General features: G+C 41.8%; 1 protein-coding gene and 2 non-coding genes across 3 annotated transcripts; all 3 read right to left on the bottom strand.

The window, feature by feature from the left end:
• Positions 1-307: 307 nt before the first annotated feature.
• Positions 308-381, bottom strand: TRNAI-AAU. The gene has a single exon. It is a non-coding gene; the product is annotated as a tRNA-Ile (tRNA).
• Positions 382-627: 246 nt separating this feature from the next.
• On the bottom strand, positions 628-710 carry TRNAL-CAG. The gene has a single exon. It is a non-coding gene; the product is annotated as a tRNA-Leu (tRNA).
• Positions 711-3,147: 2,437 nt separating this feature from the next.
• Positions 3,148-16,240, bottom strand: TTF2 (transcription termination factor, RNA polymerase II; the record flags this gene model as incomplete). Its single annotated transcript, XM_010015363.1, has 15 exons — positions 3,148-3,521; positions 4,365-4,439; positions 5,763-5,845; positions 6,850-7,003; positions 8,084-8,136; positions 8,736-8,906; positions 9,706-9,845; positions 10,324-10,406; positions 11,164-11,255; positions 12,004-12,157; positions 12,996-13,186; positions 13,903-14,008; positions 14,689-14,839; positions 15,754-15,867; positions 16,159-16,240. Coding segments are annotated over 15 exons (1,794 nt in total), but the record flags the coding sequence as incomplete, so codon positions are not given.
• Positions 16,241-16,766: the final 526 nt, after the last annotated feature.

The raw sequence follows: 16,766 nt of genomic DNA, 5'->3' as shown, positions 1-16,766 counted from the left end.
GTGAAGGGTAAACTCAGGGCAGCACCTCTCCTTCACCTCCCAGCACCATCACACTCACACACCGGACCCCGCGAGAGACATTGCCGGCTCATCAGAACAAAACTGGGACAGCTTTCTGCTCTGTACGTGAAATCATGGTAAATCGGCTGACTCCAAAAGGACAGTTTCACCTTCTTTAAGGGTTGTTCCCTTCCATGTTTCCGGCATTCCCGTGCTGTAGAAAGCGGCAACATGATTTCCGCTAATCGGTCAAAGGAGGGTGGGGGAGAAACACAACGAGCAGCCCCCAGAAAGAAAATGAAGTAGCTGGCCCGTACGGGGATCGAACCCGCGACCTTGGCGTTATTAGCACCACGCTCTAACCAACTGAGCTAACCGGCCTCGCTGGATGACGTTTTACCAGCACTTCTGATCCGGGACCACATGCGGGGCAGGGGCGGTGCCGCCCCGCGCTGAACGGAGACATGCATGTGATGTCTACGTGTGTGCCTTGTACAGCTTCCCCTTCTCTAGCCGCCTCGCTGCAGTGCAGAAGTAGCAGTCTCTCCGTGCCCACCCGCGTTTAGCAGGGCATCGCGACTGCCGGACCTCAAAACAGCGCTCCGTGGAGCACAGGCAAAAACAAGTTGTCAGGAGTGGGATTCGAACCCACGCCTCCAGGGGAGACTGCGACCTGAACGCAGCGCCTTAGACCGCTCGGCCATCCTGACGCTTAAAGCGGTATCTCGGCAAGCTTAGTTAGGCTCTACCGCAGAACCGGCTCGCCCGAGCCCCAAATGCCTCTCCTTAGCACGGCATTGTTAACCCCCATTCTGCTAATTCCTGAGGAGGTTACCATGGGGTTTGTTCTGCTTTACTTCTAATGAGCCTACAGACGATTCGAGAACAGTGAGAGGCAAAGGGAGGCTGCTTTTCGACAAGGGAAGAGAAAAAGGACCGTTGTCAAGTGCATGTGATAAGAATTTAAACAAAAAGAGGCAGATTTATATTAGATATAAGGAAGAAATTCTTCCCTGTGAGGGTGCTGAGGCGCTGGCACAGGGTGCCCAGAGAAGCTGTGGCTGCCCCATCCCTGGCAGTGTTCAAGGCCAGATTGGACAGCGCTTGACCAACCTGGTCTAGCGGAAGGTGTCCCTGCCCACATGAAGTTTAAGGTCCCTTCCAACCCAAATTATGCTGTGACTTGGGGAGGGGGAAGGCAGAAGGGAACACAAAAAAAAATTCATAAAAGCAACTCCCCTCCCCCCCCCATGATCTTCCTTATATTAAGTGTATAGTGAAGTTTCAGTTCCATAAAGAAATTAGGCCCTAATATTTTTGGGTCACTGCGAGATGCAAACAGCTGATGCCTCATGGTCTAACATTACATAGCAGTATCTTGAGATGCATTTTTGCTCAGTTCTGAAGAGAACAGTGCAAACCAAAGTCCAATCACTTCTCCCTCCAACACCATTACTTTAAACAATTGACCTTGAATACCAAACCCACATATTCTTCATTCACTTCTCTTCACTGCATTAATTTGCCGTTGCAGAAGATGGTTTCTAGAGGTATGTGCTAGACTTTCAGCTTCAGAATTTGTCTGAACTAAGCTGACTGTCACTTCCTATCTTAGTGGCTATTTGGGTTTCCTAAGAAAGGTTAAAGCCCTTTCCTGGAAAGAAGTTCATACAAATGGAGAAAACAACTAATCCCCATGGCAGTATCAGATGCACCTAACAGTTACACGGCTGTAACTGAGTAATTGAGACTACAGTTACACTCAGTCAAAGGAAGACACACAGGACAAAGGGATAATGCGTACAAGAGATCCATTTAAACTGTATTTAGTAATATACCTTACAGAGGAAAACCTGCTAGGCAAACAGTTGCTCCAAGGAAAGGAAGAGGAGCTCAGACCAGAGTGCACATGAACTCCTGAGAAGAAACTACAACCCAAGTTCTGTTCATGTAAATGTCCAAACCAAAATAATTTTTGAAAATTAGTCCATGGCCTCCTGGTTGTAGAAGTGAACAGATGTCCTGATGTCTTCCAGAAAACTAGTGTCACAAGGCAAATGAGCAGTGTATGCTGTGTTCTCCAAACAGTTAAATTACTCAAGTTGCCCGGCCTTGCTTGATTCTGAGCTACTCAACACTTGCACCATGGTTGGATTTATGAATGTAAGCACACAGAAAAATACAAGTTACTGTTTTTGTGTTCTCTGGCCCCTGTATCCGTGCTATAAATTGCAATAATCCCACAGCTTCACTTCCACATCATGTCAAGGCAGGCAAGAGAAATGACTAACAGCCATATCATCCTCCACTGGGACACTTGTACCAATAGGAACCACTGGCCTGCACACAGATCTCCCTTCACTCAAAAGGCTACTGAATCTTATTCCATGGGGCATGACCATACAGGAAACAACACCTAGTTTCTTATCAGCATACTAACTTGTCATGCTCTGCCACTAAGCATTAGAAGTGAACTCTTTGAAGGCCCTCATTTGTTATAGAAGTTAAAGGAGCTGTGCCAAAATCCCAGAGAAATACTGTAATGAACAGAAATCCAGAATATGCAGTGGATATGGCCAGGGACATAGTAGGGAAGGTGCACTACCAATAAAAAAATTGTTTGCCTAGAAACTTTGCTCACCTGCACATACTTCTGGTAGGAAAGAGAACACAAACCATACACTAAGAACTTGTAACTCATCTACTATTAAAAAACTTGGAGCACATTCTAAGGAAGAATAGTTTCTACATTAAAAGGTTTGCACCAAGGAACATAACAGGAATCTACTTCCTTGCTTGAATAAATGCTTTGAACAGGGTACAGAAATGCTTCTTCTCTTAGACATAAAAAGTGCTCCTAAGGGACAAAAGAGAAAATGAAGTATTCCTCCAAGTCCTTTCCTTAATTTTGTTACTTATATATTCTAAAGGTTACATAGTCTTTTTAGAGCATCATGCTCAGAATATTTTTTATTTCATTCATGCCTACCCAACCTCAAACTTTCCTACCTACGCTTGACTCTCTTGTTCTTGTTTCACTTATGTCTGTGTGTCTCCTGTCCTGGAGGGAAAAGTTCTCTAACTGAAAGACATACATAGGAAGCCAAGAAAAAACCCAAATGTTTGTTTTTAATAATTACTCAAAAGTGGTTTAAAACAACAGCTTAATTATACCTTTATTAACCTTTGTATACATAACCTAATTTCAGTATTAAAACAAATTCCCAAAGTTGGTAACTTCTCTTCCTCAAACAGTTACAAAAATGTAGTTATTTTTTCAAAATAAATGACCATTTAAACCAGGAGTCCTTTGTTGAAGTCTGCACAGTTACTTGGAGGTATAAAATCTCTTTCCACTGTGTATTGTAAAGGATAATTAGATGCCAAAGAGAATTTTGAGGTCAGCCAGAGTGAGCTTAGTGAAGGTCTCCCCTTTGCCTGACAGCACCTGCTGGGCTAGAACTTTCTTCCTCTTCTGGAGTTGTACAATCTTTTCTTCTACCGTTCCTTCACAGACAAACCTAAAAAAGCCCAAAAGCCACATCACTTCAACTGCTAGGAAAAAGGTGTCAGCAATATATAAGCACTTCCCCAGCAAGTTTCCAAAGACCCGTTGTCATGGTTTAAGCTGAACCCAGGACACCCATCTACTTAAGACGGGCATATTAGTAGGGCATCTTACACCCACCTATTCTGTGACTGCCAAAATATACCTGTGCACAGAAAACATCCACATGTTATAACATCTAAAATAAAAGTCTTATGCACTTTAGGCCTTAACTTTGGTCACTTGAAGCAGTAGTAATTCTGTGATAAAATACTGTAATGACTGTTAGATAACTGATGGCACCAATTACACTAAAAGCATTGTACACGAAATAGTATTTTAGATTCCAGTTTCTTTTAATTTGCTGTGCATTTACAATAACTAAGCTAGCCTTTCGGTACTTACAAGTAGAGAGGCAAAGCTGGCTTTTAGAAAAAGCATCTAATTAGAAGTGCTCTATATGTTCATGGTAGTGATGTTGGAAGGGTCAAGGCTTAGGCAGCACAGTGAAAAATCTCCACTCGGTAAGAGAAGAGAAATGGTTTTGTGCATGAATTTTTCTCTGGAATGAACAAGACATTCCCACTAAAACAACAGGTTGGAAAACAATAAACCATGGCTAGCTATTAGGACAGCAACACGCAGGCAAGTGACACACAGAAACATTCTCATGTGGTCTCTCTCAGTACCCCCCATCAGACCTTGTGCCTAGCTCTAAGTAAAGAAGCAAGACTCTAACCAAGGCCCTGGCTCACCAACTAAAGCCATGAGTACATGAGCAGCAACAGCCCCATTTACTGCTAAGGAAAATCCTGACCTGTGTATCACAACATCCTTCTGCTGCCCCACTCGGTAAATGCGGTCACATGCCTGGTCCTCGAGAGCAGGATTCCTGCAAGATAAAGGAAAAAAAAACCCAAACCAAAAGCTTAAGGGCTTATGTCCAGGAATAGTTGAAATATCAAAGCCTCTGTTCTTGCCTCATTTGCCTGCCTCCAGAGCATCCCATTTTCTTCCTCTGTAGAACTAAAACTGCTCCCATGTCACTTTAGGTTTACTAGCTCTTCGTTAGGGACTGTAGTGGTAGGACAAGGGGTAATGGCTTTAAATTTAAACAGGGGAAGTTTAGATTGGATATAACGAACAAGTTCTTCACAGTGAGGGTGGTGAGGCACTGGAATAGGTTGCCCAGGGAAGTTGTGAATGCTCCATCCCTGGTGATGTTCAAGGCCAGGTTGGACCGAGCCTTGGGCAACATGGTTTAGTGCGAGGTATCCCTGCTCATGGCAGGGGGGTTGGAACTAGATGATCTTAAGGTCCTTTCCAACCCAAACCATTCTATGATTCTATGATTCTATTTCCCTTTGCCCTTGGTAGAAGTATGCTATAATTCCACACAAAGTCAGCTGTATGAATGAGACTGCTGTTTTATGTAGCCCCATATTCTGGCCAATAGTTAGTACTCTGAGAAAGCTGGTGTACTCTGAGTAGCTGGTGAGGAAAGAGGAGAGTGAAGCAGGAAGGCAAACTCCAGAAAAGCTCTCATTCAAGAATATTTACATAGGAAATGGTTCTGCTTGACAAGCAGTTACAGGGAATACTTGTTGGTGTAACTTCCATATTGTAGAAACATCTCCTTAATGCTGCTACTCAGCAGCTGGTTTTGTACTGTAGATTAGTTTGTTTTTTAAGTTCCCATAGCAACATTTAGTTAAGAAAAAAAACCTGTGATTCTGACCTTGACTGGGAGCTCAGATGCTCTCTTTCCATAGCCCTTTCAAACCACAAGGCACACTAGTTATGCCTGATTACTGACTATGCTCAACACAATCAACTTGTTTCAAGAGAAATTCTCTGGGGGATATCTGTACCATTTTCAGTACTGTAAGAAATTAAGCCAGGGACTGCCACGTCCCCGGTATCCTTTTGTGATATAGTCTGCATACTTGATTCTTTACACTGTTGTTATCCTCCTCTATTTTTTTACCTCTGCAGAACTGTATTTCATGATGGCAAGCAATGGACTAACAAATCACAGTGTTTTAGAAGAAGGCTGTAGTAAAAACACTTCCCCACAACTAATCACTAGCCCTTACTCTCAGCTAAACACTTCCTGCCCAACCCAGTTGTATCAGACATCACAATACACATGGTGAGAAGACAGGCAGCATTCCCTACATGTATCCTCCGAGACAGAACTTTCATTTCTCTTTACCAGTGCATGTCAAGGAGAAAGAGGTGGTTTCCTCCAGTCAGGTTCAAGCCAACGCCTCCAGCCAGCAATGAGACCAACATTACCTTCAAAGGCCAAACGAGAGTGTAAGGAGCCTGTTTTCAGAAAACTAATGCTTCATATACCCCACATATTACATTTGATCCAGAGGGTCTGCTTGTCATATTTATATTACATGTGTGTATTTATTATGCATTTGGGAGCTTGCCAGACATTACTTGATGAGGCATAAAAGCCAGGACATGCAAATCAATGGCTCAGAGAGGCCTACTTACCATTCCATATATATATGTATTATATATATATTACCCTGATACATTTTTACTGACTAGAGAAAGGACTGAAAAGCTCAAATTCTGTGTCCTGCTCAAATGACCAGCCTCTCTGATGACAGCCTCTTGCCAACAATGGGACCGATCAGCACCAACCCTGAATTAACAATAATGATTACTTAAACCCAGGCAACTGGACTGAAATGGCCTGCTACTCCTTTCATTTTTTTTCTATATAACCTACTTACTATTTAGAAAAAGATGAGTACCTGGGAAGGAATGGGATATAGCAGATGGTCAAAATTTAGAGATTTCTTGCACAGCAAGAAAAGAACTCAAAGACAGAGACACTCACTACATACATATTCATTACTCAGTTTCATGCCATGGTACCTTAAAGCCCTGATCTTATTTAAGAGGTCAGCAATTCTTACAGCTGGCAGAAATCTTCCTTTGATTAAGTTCAAATCTAGAAAGAGAAACATCTGTTTTGTAGATAGCAGCTTGTTCAGGAACTTGAGCAAAGAAAACAAGCCAAAGCACCACATTCTTCCCTTCCAGTCACAGATCCATCCTCAGAGGAAACAGCCTGTCCTACCTCAATCACAGGAACATCAATGTCCAAATGAAGTGACTAACACAATGATTAAGTCTGAACAATTAATTTGGATTCAGATGTGTTTAGTCACGTGTCAAAGGTCCAAATGAAAGTAGATTCCAGTAAATAGAATTATAAAGTCAGCTATCACAGCTGCTCATAGCAGTGCTAGTAACTGTTTCTCTACCCAACTGCATACCTGAGGCCCTTTGGGATTTTTATTGAACTCTTCTACCACATCCATTCTCTGTTTAGGATTGACAGAGCCATCCACCGTTGCACACTTCAGCCCTAGTCGCTGGAGGTGTTCAGCCACAACTTTCAACATACTTGTCCACTGAGAGACAACAACACTGGAGTGAGAGAAAAGGAAGTAAGTTTTGTGTGTACTGTAACAGTTTGGTTATTGCAGCGTCTCACCCAAGACAAAGGATTCAGGCACTCTTCCACATGGTGAATTGAAGCCAAGTCCCTTCCCAATTCAGAAATAGATTCACCTGTAAGTGTAGTGGTAGAACCTGCTGTGGAAGGTTCATCCACCCAATAAGCTTCAGACAAACTAGGCCTATAACTTTTAATTCGGCTTTTGGATTTACATTGCCACCTACCAGTCACAATTCTGAGCTTTTTCTGCAAAATGAATCAATAGCAACACCAAACTTGGATTCCCCTGGGCTTCTCACTCCCCACATTTTTTGGATTATAGAGCAATAATTTGTTCAGTAGCTTCTTGGTAGGGAGCAAAAGTAATGTTGGTGTTCCTGTTCTTATAGTGGGAATGCTTTTTAGAAAAGACTTTGGAAGAAAGCTTTCTACATATGGTACAACCCTGGAGTTGTACAAGAACATGACTTCCCCTTCCAATCCATCCCTAAAATAACACAGGTCTAACTACTTTGCAGCCACACACCTGTAAATGCATCATTCTACAGTTTAATAAAACCAAGCAGAAAAACCTGTAACACTGCAGTCTGGTGTGGAGCAAAGACAGATAGAACTTGCACAGCAAGAGCTGCAGGACTTCAGAAAAACCGAAGTCCTCTGATCAATGCATTCGTTTATTTCCAACAGGTACAGTTTTAACCACTACTTTATTCCCCCACTTTTTCTAGGTGGTGGGATGGGTTGGAGAGGTGAGGGCAAATATTTTTCAGCACAGCAAAATTATTCCCAGTTTTGGTTTTGGAGAATAGTCCTCCTGGGCCTCAAGGCTTGAGATTTCTCACACGCTCCCTTACACTTACCTACATCTTAAACTACCCTCTATTGTCTTAGATTTTTTTTTTTCTCCCCTCAAAATCTGCTTTCAGCTACTGCCACCATTTTACCATGCCAGGAGTTTTGTATGCAATTAATTTAAACTATCTGTGCTGCTTTCAAGAGACGTGCTTCTCTCAATCACTGCAACTAAAGAAAACGACATGCTTACTGACCTTTTCTGAGGCTTGGAGTGGATAGTTTTCAGTTCAGCCAAGAGGTGAGCTATCTGCAGGGGGAAAAAAAAAAAGTCTGTTTGCTGTCATAACCCACCTCATGCTTGACTACTCTTTATTAAAATAGGAAGTGATCAAAATAACTTTTCAAGTGGAATTTCTTCCGTGCTCAGATTTTCAACATATTTTAATAGTCGTTAATAAGAACACTCCCACCATTGCAAACAGTGTTAAGAAATCAAATCATATAAGCATGTTTTACAGATTCCAACCTTCCTGTGAGAAGCAAAGATACTGTCACCTCTCCTCTTGTTGCCATCCCATTTTTCTCTAGCTTTTCACAAGAACCATGCTCTCACATGGATGCTTTTCTAAACTTCTGTGAATCCAACACTCAAGATTTTCACTGACACTTTTTCACAGCACTGCCAGATTCTCACAGCTTTATTAGAAGTGCCCATAAACACCTGATAAGTTGGACCCTTCCCAGAAGGGGTTCAGTAGACTATCATTTACTCACCTGATTCCATCAAAATTACCAACTTGGCCTCATTTCTAATTACCAACGTGTGACAATTCATTAACAATTTAAAAGGCAAAGTGCTGAAATCCCAGCTTCTCAACGAAGGTAGGAAAGCCACAACCACAATACCTTGGTACTCTCCCTGGTGATGTCAAAGATATCTGTTTGAAAAGCTGTGCCACTGAGGTAGACTGTCGAATTGGAATCAGGAGTCTGGAGCTCAGACAGGGTCAAAGCACTAAGCTGTTCCTCAATGGAGAGGGAAAGGCCTTCACTGTTCAAGTTAGCTTGGTCCAGAGCCTGTGGGAAAGCAAGCAATATGATGATAAGGAATCACAGTCGAGGCTGAGATCAAATTCAGTACCGATCCACAGTCTGCATGATGTCTGCTGAGGACAGTGGGTTTGAAGGAAATTATAAATATGAAGACAGGATGATATGAACACAGACCAACAGTCTCTTTGGCCCCTTATTCTGCTCCAGGAAGAGGCAGTGTAGGGAAAGCATGTGAGCTCAGCCATTTTCTGTGGTCCAGTCTCCTCAGATTCCCCCTTCCATAGCATTTAACAACTGCAGGATTAAAGATGTCAGAAGATAAATACTTGCCTGTTCCCTTAGTATCTGGATTCATTCTACAGTTTATTTATATAACAGAGCAAGAACTTCTGAAAGATTGGATCCACGAACTTCTGAAAGATTGATCCATTTCATGCAAGGCAACTTCGGTCAAGGAACTTACAGAAATTTCCAACACACAAGCCTTTGTAGCAGGCTACACTTGTGGACTTGTACACTTTTCAAGAGTAGGTTAAGATCAAGACTTCTTCTTTGCCATTACAATTCTATTATTTTTTTAAAAATCTGAATAAAGGTATTTCCCAAGACACAGCTGCCCACATAGATCATGCTGGGCAACTTTTCTGTAGGAAGTATGCCTAAAAATCTCTTGGGTTGTAAAACACAGTCCTGGAAATGGCTCAGTTCATCCACGCCTAGCTATGAGATTAAGTAAGGGTGTTACAAAGTCTGTTAATTCACCCAAACACGTAAAAAAAAGTCCACAAAAGAACCCCACGCCACTAAAATATAATGCAATTACCACTTTCAGTAAGGAGAGATGGCAGCAGCACTGTCGGAGCCTCAACAGCATGGACAAGACGTGGACAGTACTTGAGACCTGGGAGGCACTTCTGGAGTCTGCTAGAAATTCCTTTTGACTGACCCTAAACTCTTGTGCAACTGCCAAAGGAAGACAAAACATCAAAAGCTCTTTGAGGCATTTCCAAGCATTGCCCAGCCACCTCCGGCAAAAGCTCCATCAATAAGAGAACCAACAGGTAAGCGAATACCTGATGTAACTAGGAACCCATCAAACCCTATAAAAAAATCCCAAAACCAACCAACCAAACAAACAAAACCCAAACCACAAATCACTGTCGCATACCTTACACTAATACTGACATCTCTTCTCTGAGCAATCAGACCTTTATTTCAAGGGGGAATTTTAGACAAAGGGAAATCAAAAGATTTGCCCAGAGCCACATCAGTGGGAACAGACTTTTGGAATACTATGGTAGAATTCTTTGTAACATCAGGGGAGCATTTTTAAAACAATTTCTAAAGCCCCAACCCCACATGGTCAGCTCTGTTCCCCCTCCTTAACTGTGCACTTAAGGGTCACTTCTGCAAATGGTTTCAGAGGAGGGTGTACTCAAACCTTTCTCAAATGGGTTGCCACCAGCATACTCTCTGCCTTCATTTTTCTGCTCTTGTCTCTTTAGATAGGATTGTAGTGCTGACCTGGAAAAACAAGGCAAAGACTGTATGATTTACTGCAGAAAAAAAATGCAAGAGGGACCTGAGCTTGACCAAGCAAGCTGATGCCACGTTAAGGTAAGAAAGGTTTCATTAATCATCTAGTCACAAAATGATCACAAACACCCCCACCCCCATCCCACCCCTGTTTTGTTTAACTTGAATACGATCAAAACCAAGATCTAGTTTGGAAAGCGCAAGAGGAAGCAAGTCTGCTTACTGGAATACCTTGAGTATAATAGGAGCCAGGGCCCAATGGGTAACTTTCTTCATAAACAAAGGGACACTTTTAAACGTATATTTAAAAGCAAGGAAGACTCTTTACAGCAATACTGTTGAAAGGGACCCGAGGAAAACGCAAAGTGACACTGGCTTGCATTACAGCCATCTAGAGAAGCCAGCATAATTTCTGATTGTATACATATCACAGGCAAAGAAGATAAATTCTCTCCTTTACAAGTACTGGCACATCATCATTTAAGAGCTACTGTTGCAATTCCAAGCCTTTGGTGTCTTGAAATCAATGAGATTAAGTGTAAGGTTAGAATACAAAGCTCATACAAGGCATAAGCATATGGGAGAAAATAAATTAATCAGTTTCAACTCTTACCAGAACAAGTGATGACAGATGGGGGGAAAAAAAAAAAAACAACAAACCACCAAACCCCAAATAAAACAGGAATTTGTCCTAATACTCTTCGTATCTAAAGAAACAAAACCCTATCTCTACCCACATTCATACCTGTATTTTTCAAAGAGCACATTGTACACAGACTGCTCCTCTGCTGAAAGTTTTAACTGATGCAACCGTGTGCTACGCTGGGGCAGAGATACCTGAAGTAAAAACACACAGGGTCACATGTATATAGAAATCTTATACAGCATCACAAACACCAGCATTCTAAGATTTAACACCGTATCCTACATCTTGTTAAAGATTTAAAGATATTTGCATTAATACAACTATGACACAGCACAGATACTCACAGAACTCCAAGTAGCCTGGTTAACACTCAAGATAAAAATCTTTATTCCAAATCATCTGGTAACAAAAGGCATGAGCAACTAAGTATGGACTGCCAGATAACTACCATAGAGGGATCCATTAATTGCACTGTAAAAGTAGTTCCCTGTTCAGAATCAGACAGTACACCAAAACTGCACCTTTTAAAGGCTTACAGACACACCAGTGACCTAATAGTCAGTTTAACAGCCCATTTGTAAAAGGTAATACAGAAAGCCAATGCCCCAGCACACACCAGATCCATTTGACATGCAGCAGCTTTGATTCTTAGAGCTAGCTCAGTGGAAAGTTAGGCTGAGTCCCTAAGTGGACATGTACTTGCTGCAATTACTTGACATATTCTAATCTGCATGTGATTTATAACTAAAAGGTTTAATTATTCTGTGTATTCCTGCTTTCTGGATAAGCAATCTTAGCATTCCACAGGCATTCACTCCTGTGAAACCGCAGTAGACAGGAAAACCCACCCATTAACAAATTTATGCATGTAATAACTAACAGGCTGCTGCAAGGAAAACAATGGAATGATTGTCTAGTTGTGGAGGGTGAAGTTCTTACCAAGGGCTTGCCAGCTGAATCCAGCTGGTCCTTAGTTCTCCGTAATAAGAGGCTCCTGGTTAAGAGGCTTAGCCTCTCTCCTCCCTTCTTTGTGTTGTTATCTACCTGGTACTTCCACACTTTGTATTCATCAAAAGGAGAGCACCGTAGAAACCTACAACAGGAAGGAAGTAGACTTCATACCAAGAGAAGAGTTCTTCAGTTACTCTTGAGTGAGCAGAACCAAATTCCTTCCTATCCAAACCAAACCATTTCCAAATGCTGTAACTGCCAGGAGCAGTAAATAACACTTCTGCTGTATTGGCATTGATAACTTGCTTGTTCAAAAGCCTTCCCACCACTAACACTGTGAAAGCACCTTTCCAATTCTGTACCCATCACTTCCTCTTCGTTCATTATGTCTCAAACATCATCAGCAAATGAAGTGTGTATTCATTTATTATTTCAGAATCCCATACCGCTTACTTGAATATTAATTTCAATTAACCAGAATTGGTGTTAAATGCAAGTTCTCTCTGTTTCTCCAACACCCTTCATAAGCTCCACACCCCTCCCCAGCAATGAGGAGCAGAGTTTATTTAACCTGCTTATCACTTGTTTAGAGAAGCCAAAGTTTTCACCCTTTCCTTCAATTCCCTTACAGCAGAACACTCTTTAATAAGGTCATCCCAGGCTGCCTGGTAGGAACAAAGTTTTTTGCACAAAACTTCTATTCATTAAAATCTGTTTTGTGGATATTCATCTTTGAGATGTAGGATCTGAAATAATTTCCCCTTTGTCCTCTATGGAAGCAGAAGAGCTACACGCAACAGTAGACACATGGTCAGCCTTGTACAATGCCTTAGTCCTTGCAATCTAGTGCCTGAAGTGTTAATATAACTACTCTCACTACCCCACGTATCTTAGAAACCTCTCAAACTTCAAATAACTTCATCAGCGAAGAATTACTGGAATTGGAGCCCTGCCCATGTGATCACGTGCAGGCAGCTCACCTCAGGAGAGAGTACATGTCCAGTAAGTTGTTCTGTACTGGCGTCCCAGTGACAGCCCATCTGGCACTGGCTCTCAGTTTGCAGACAGCTGTAGAGGTTTGAACCTTTGGGTTTTTAATATTGTGAGCTTCATCCAATATAACTCGAGCCCAAGCTACCCTGAGCAGAGGGGAACAGGGAGATGATCCTCTCTGAAAGAAAAAGCAGACTATTTACAACCCAGAGCAATAACCTTGCTAGGCACTCTGAAGAGCCACAATCAAACCTATTTTTCCAGCAAGAAGCCTTTTCCTGATGTTAGGCTAAAATTATCTTGAGCTCTTACTGTCATTCATGTAGGTTATGCTTTCAAAAAAATCATTTCTTCAAAGCTTCCATGAATATTTATAAACTGAAGAATATAACATGTTTGCCTGTTCTTAACAACAATTTCTGATCTTTTGCTGGTTTTCTTGCTTTTAATATTGTATCACCTCTTTCTTCCCAAGAGGCATTTCAGACTGACCCAGAGCCTGAGCATGACAGGCTTCTGGTAGTTTAAAGTGATATTAGTGCTTCAAGCAGCAAAGAACACAGAACATGAGAGTCTAGTGTTCTTTCAGTCTCACCTCAAGGTGAGACTAAAATGACTTCTAAGTCATTTCAACTGTATTCAATGTAGCATATTCCATATTACTAGAGAACAGGTTTACTGTTAATATATTTCTCCATTGTCTTTCTGCCCTTAATAGCAGTTTCTCTCACCACTTAATTTTTATTGTGCAAACTCAACAGGGGACTCATGGAAAAAAACAAATTCAACCTGCTCACTGTAGCAACAGAAGGTGCTACTTGAAACAACAATGGTGTGCAACACCTCAGAACTCTTACTAAGAATAATCTTCTTACTAACAGTATGGCTTCTCACCGTCACATCATGGTCCTCTGCAGGGACTTCCCACTCCTCTTTGCTTGTGGGGACCTCTTTAGATAGAAGGCTGTAGGTTGTGACAACAACATCATATCCAGAGAGCCTGCATAAAGGGAAAGTAGTAATAAGGAGCAAGAACAAATGAGAATTTATTTTGCAAGACAGACAAAATGCATGCTGAAGGTTTAAGAACAACCCACTTCTACAAGAGCTGAAATGCAGAGTTTTACAGAAAACTGAGCTTCATGGCAGTCAACAGAAAGGACACATTGTCCCCATTTTATGGATACCAGAGGTCGGCACAGCAAGCTCAAAAAGACACTAAAAGCCAGTGGCGCAGAATACACACCACATAAGAACAACCCACTTAGCATCTGGCACCTAAAAATACTGCTCCGCATGGCCTAAAGTGGTATAGAAAATTTTCTGATTTATACATTAAGCTGATGATAAAAAAAATACACCCATAAAGCACAAGCATGGAAGAAACCGACAATCTCTGCAAGCAAGAGATGTTTTAGAGAATATACACTTTCCCCCCGCCTCTCTTATCAGGAACAGCAATAGCATGCACCAGAACCACTCAGCATGGGTACAGGCCATAAAAGTTTTGCTATATACACCTTGACAGCAGACATCAGCCTGACTTTGTGGATCCTCCACATTTCCATACCTCAGGTTCTTTCATCATTCTACAGTCACCGAATTTCACCTTCAATCTACACAATCTCTTGCTAAGTAGCATTTTATTCTTCTTGGTCACATTTACGGTTTAGCACTTACCCCTCAGCATGTTTATCTCTGTTTGGCCCATGGTACAAATAGACCCTCAGTTTGCCAAAGCCCACATGCTTGTCAATCTCTTTCTTCCAGTGATGGATCAAGGACGCAGGACAAATTATTAAAGTGCTGCAAGAAGGGATAACAGTGGAATCTGCAGGAAAATATTGCAGACAGGTTTCAATGTCTTCACATTAGACTACAAAAGACAGAAGTTTTGGAAATTCACAACAATTAAGAAGATTGGTCCACTTTTCCTGTGACCACAGTCTGTGAAGCGGACACCTCTACAGTGTGTTTTTGGGAACTGTTGGTTCTGAGTGCAAAAATCTCTACTTAAACACTGATGCATCACTTCCTGTCCACTCAGAGTTATGCTATATTATCTGTGCACCTCCTTTGGATAAGCTGAAAGGTTAGAATTCAGGAACTAACTGACCTCTCCCGAGAACACAGCATCAAATAAATTCTTCTTTCCTGATCTAGAAGATTGAGACGTTACTGCTTTGAACCACACAAGAAAACCAAACACACAGTCAGTAAACTTGGCAAGACAGGAAAAGTAGTCCAACCAGTTCCATGAGGATGGAGACTGTAACAGATTGTGAACACAGAAACAATACCCTTTAAAAACTCTCACATCCCTTATCTCTACAGACAAGATAAAAATAGTATTACTGGGGGATTGGGGAGGGGGTGGAATCAGTCACAGGGAAGTGAGTAGTAACTCATTTAAGTCACCATGAAAACTATGAATATGTTGAAAAAACTGAAAAATTTTCAAAACAGCATATGCTGGTTTTAACTGGTTCAGGAAACAAATCCATAAAAAAATAACACCCCAAACAATATAAAGTAATGAGCTGGGAAACCCTACACATCCAATGGAAGAACAAATGACTGATCAAGAGAAAGGCCTTGCAACGGAGTGCAGTAAACATTAGGCCCCCTGCAATATTCCTGCAGAAGTGAAGTGAGCACAGGTAGCCATTAACCTATAGCACTTCATGATGCAGTACCATCTGAAATGCCTGCAGTGTGTACTGTGTGATGGAAGCAATTTTGTACCATTTTTGGATAGCCATATTTCTAACTTCTTCTCTCTTTTCTCTGTCTTCAGCTGCTTCTGGGCCAGAATGAGAGCAATCATCGTTAGAGTCTTCCCCAGGCCCATGTCATCCGCTGGAAAAAGACAAAAGTTGTGATGATCTGTAGAAATGAGCCCCCCTAGCTCAGATGTACACTGAGGTAAATACCACAACATATTGGAACTCAGGAAATAAAAATACACACGATATATACACGATATCATTTAGGAATGGATTAATAGCAGTAATCAATCAAAGGGCACATTAAAACAAGCCCATTCAACATGTCTGCAAAATAACTAGTTACTGGTCTCCAAGTTATGTGCCAAACTGTTTTTGCCATAAACCTGCCTCCCAAAATCCACTTTCTTGTTCTGTTGCTTACCCAGAATTCCTCCACACGGCCTCTGACTCTCTCTCCAGAGTAGCCATGTGAGCGCCTGTTTTTGATGCGGCAGCAGTGAAACCTGAGAGGGCAAGACAGAGGATGTGAAGAAAACGCCTTGCAAAGTTCAGACCCTTCAGCGTCCCGTACCAAATTATCCAGTTGATCTGTCCTACTACCATCTTACTAAAAGGACTTTTGCCTACCTGTTTTTTTCCCACATGGACAGGGATACCTAAGATAAGCAATTCCTGCAGACAGGTATGCTGACCGCACTGCTATGGTCAGCAGTACCATAGGTCAGCCTTCCTAATGCGTTATACACAAACCAGCCTCGTGCCTCACAGTGCTCTGAGAGCATGTAAAGGTGGCTCATTCAGGTGGAAAATCCACTCAAGCCTACCTTGCTCAAAACAGGCATTACTCTCAAGGAGAGGGATTGAGAACACTTCCCCTTTCTCACCAAGTCCAAGACCTCTACCGACTCTTAAAGCACAAAAGACTACATCCTATCATCATGAGACATGAAATGGCCTTCCCCAGTACTAGAAAGGTCTCAAAAGGATCTGACAATGACACAACATATATATATATATATATATATATAT

Source organism: Nestor notabilis, unplaced genomic scaffold, assembly GCF_000696875.1.
Source record: "Nestor notabilis isolate BGI_N333 unplaced genomic scaffold, ASM69687v1 scaffold30545, whole genome shotgun sequence".
Taxonomy (NCBI): Eukaryota; Metazoa; Chordata; class Aves; order Psittaciformes; family Psittacidae; genus Nestor; species Nestor notabilis.
The sequence above is the reverse complement of the archived record's forward strand: the minus strand, read 5'-3'. Positions and strand labels throughout refer to the sequence as shown.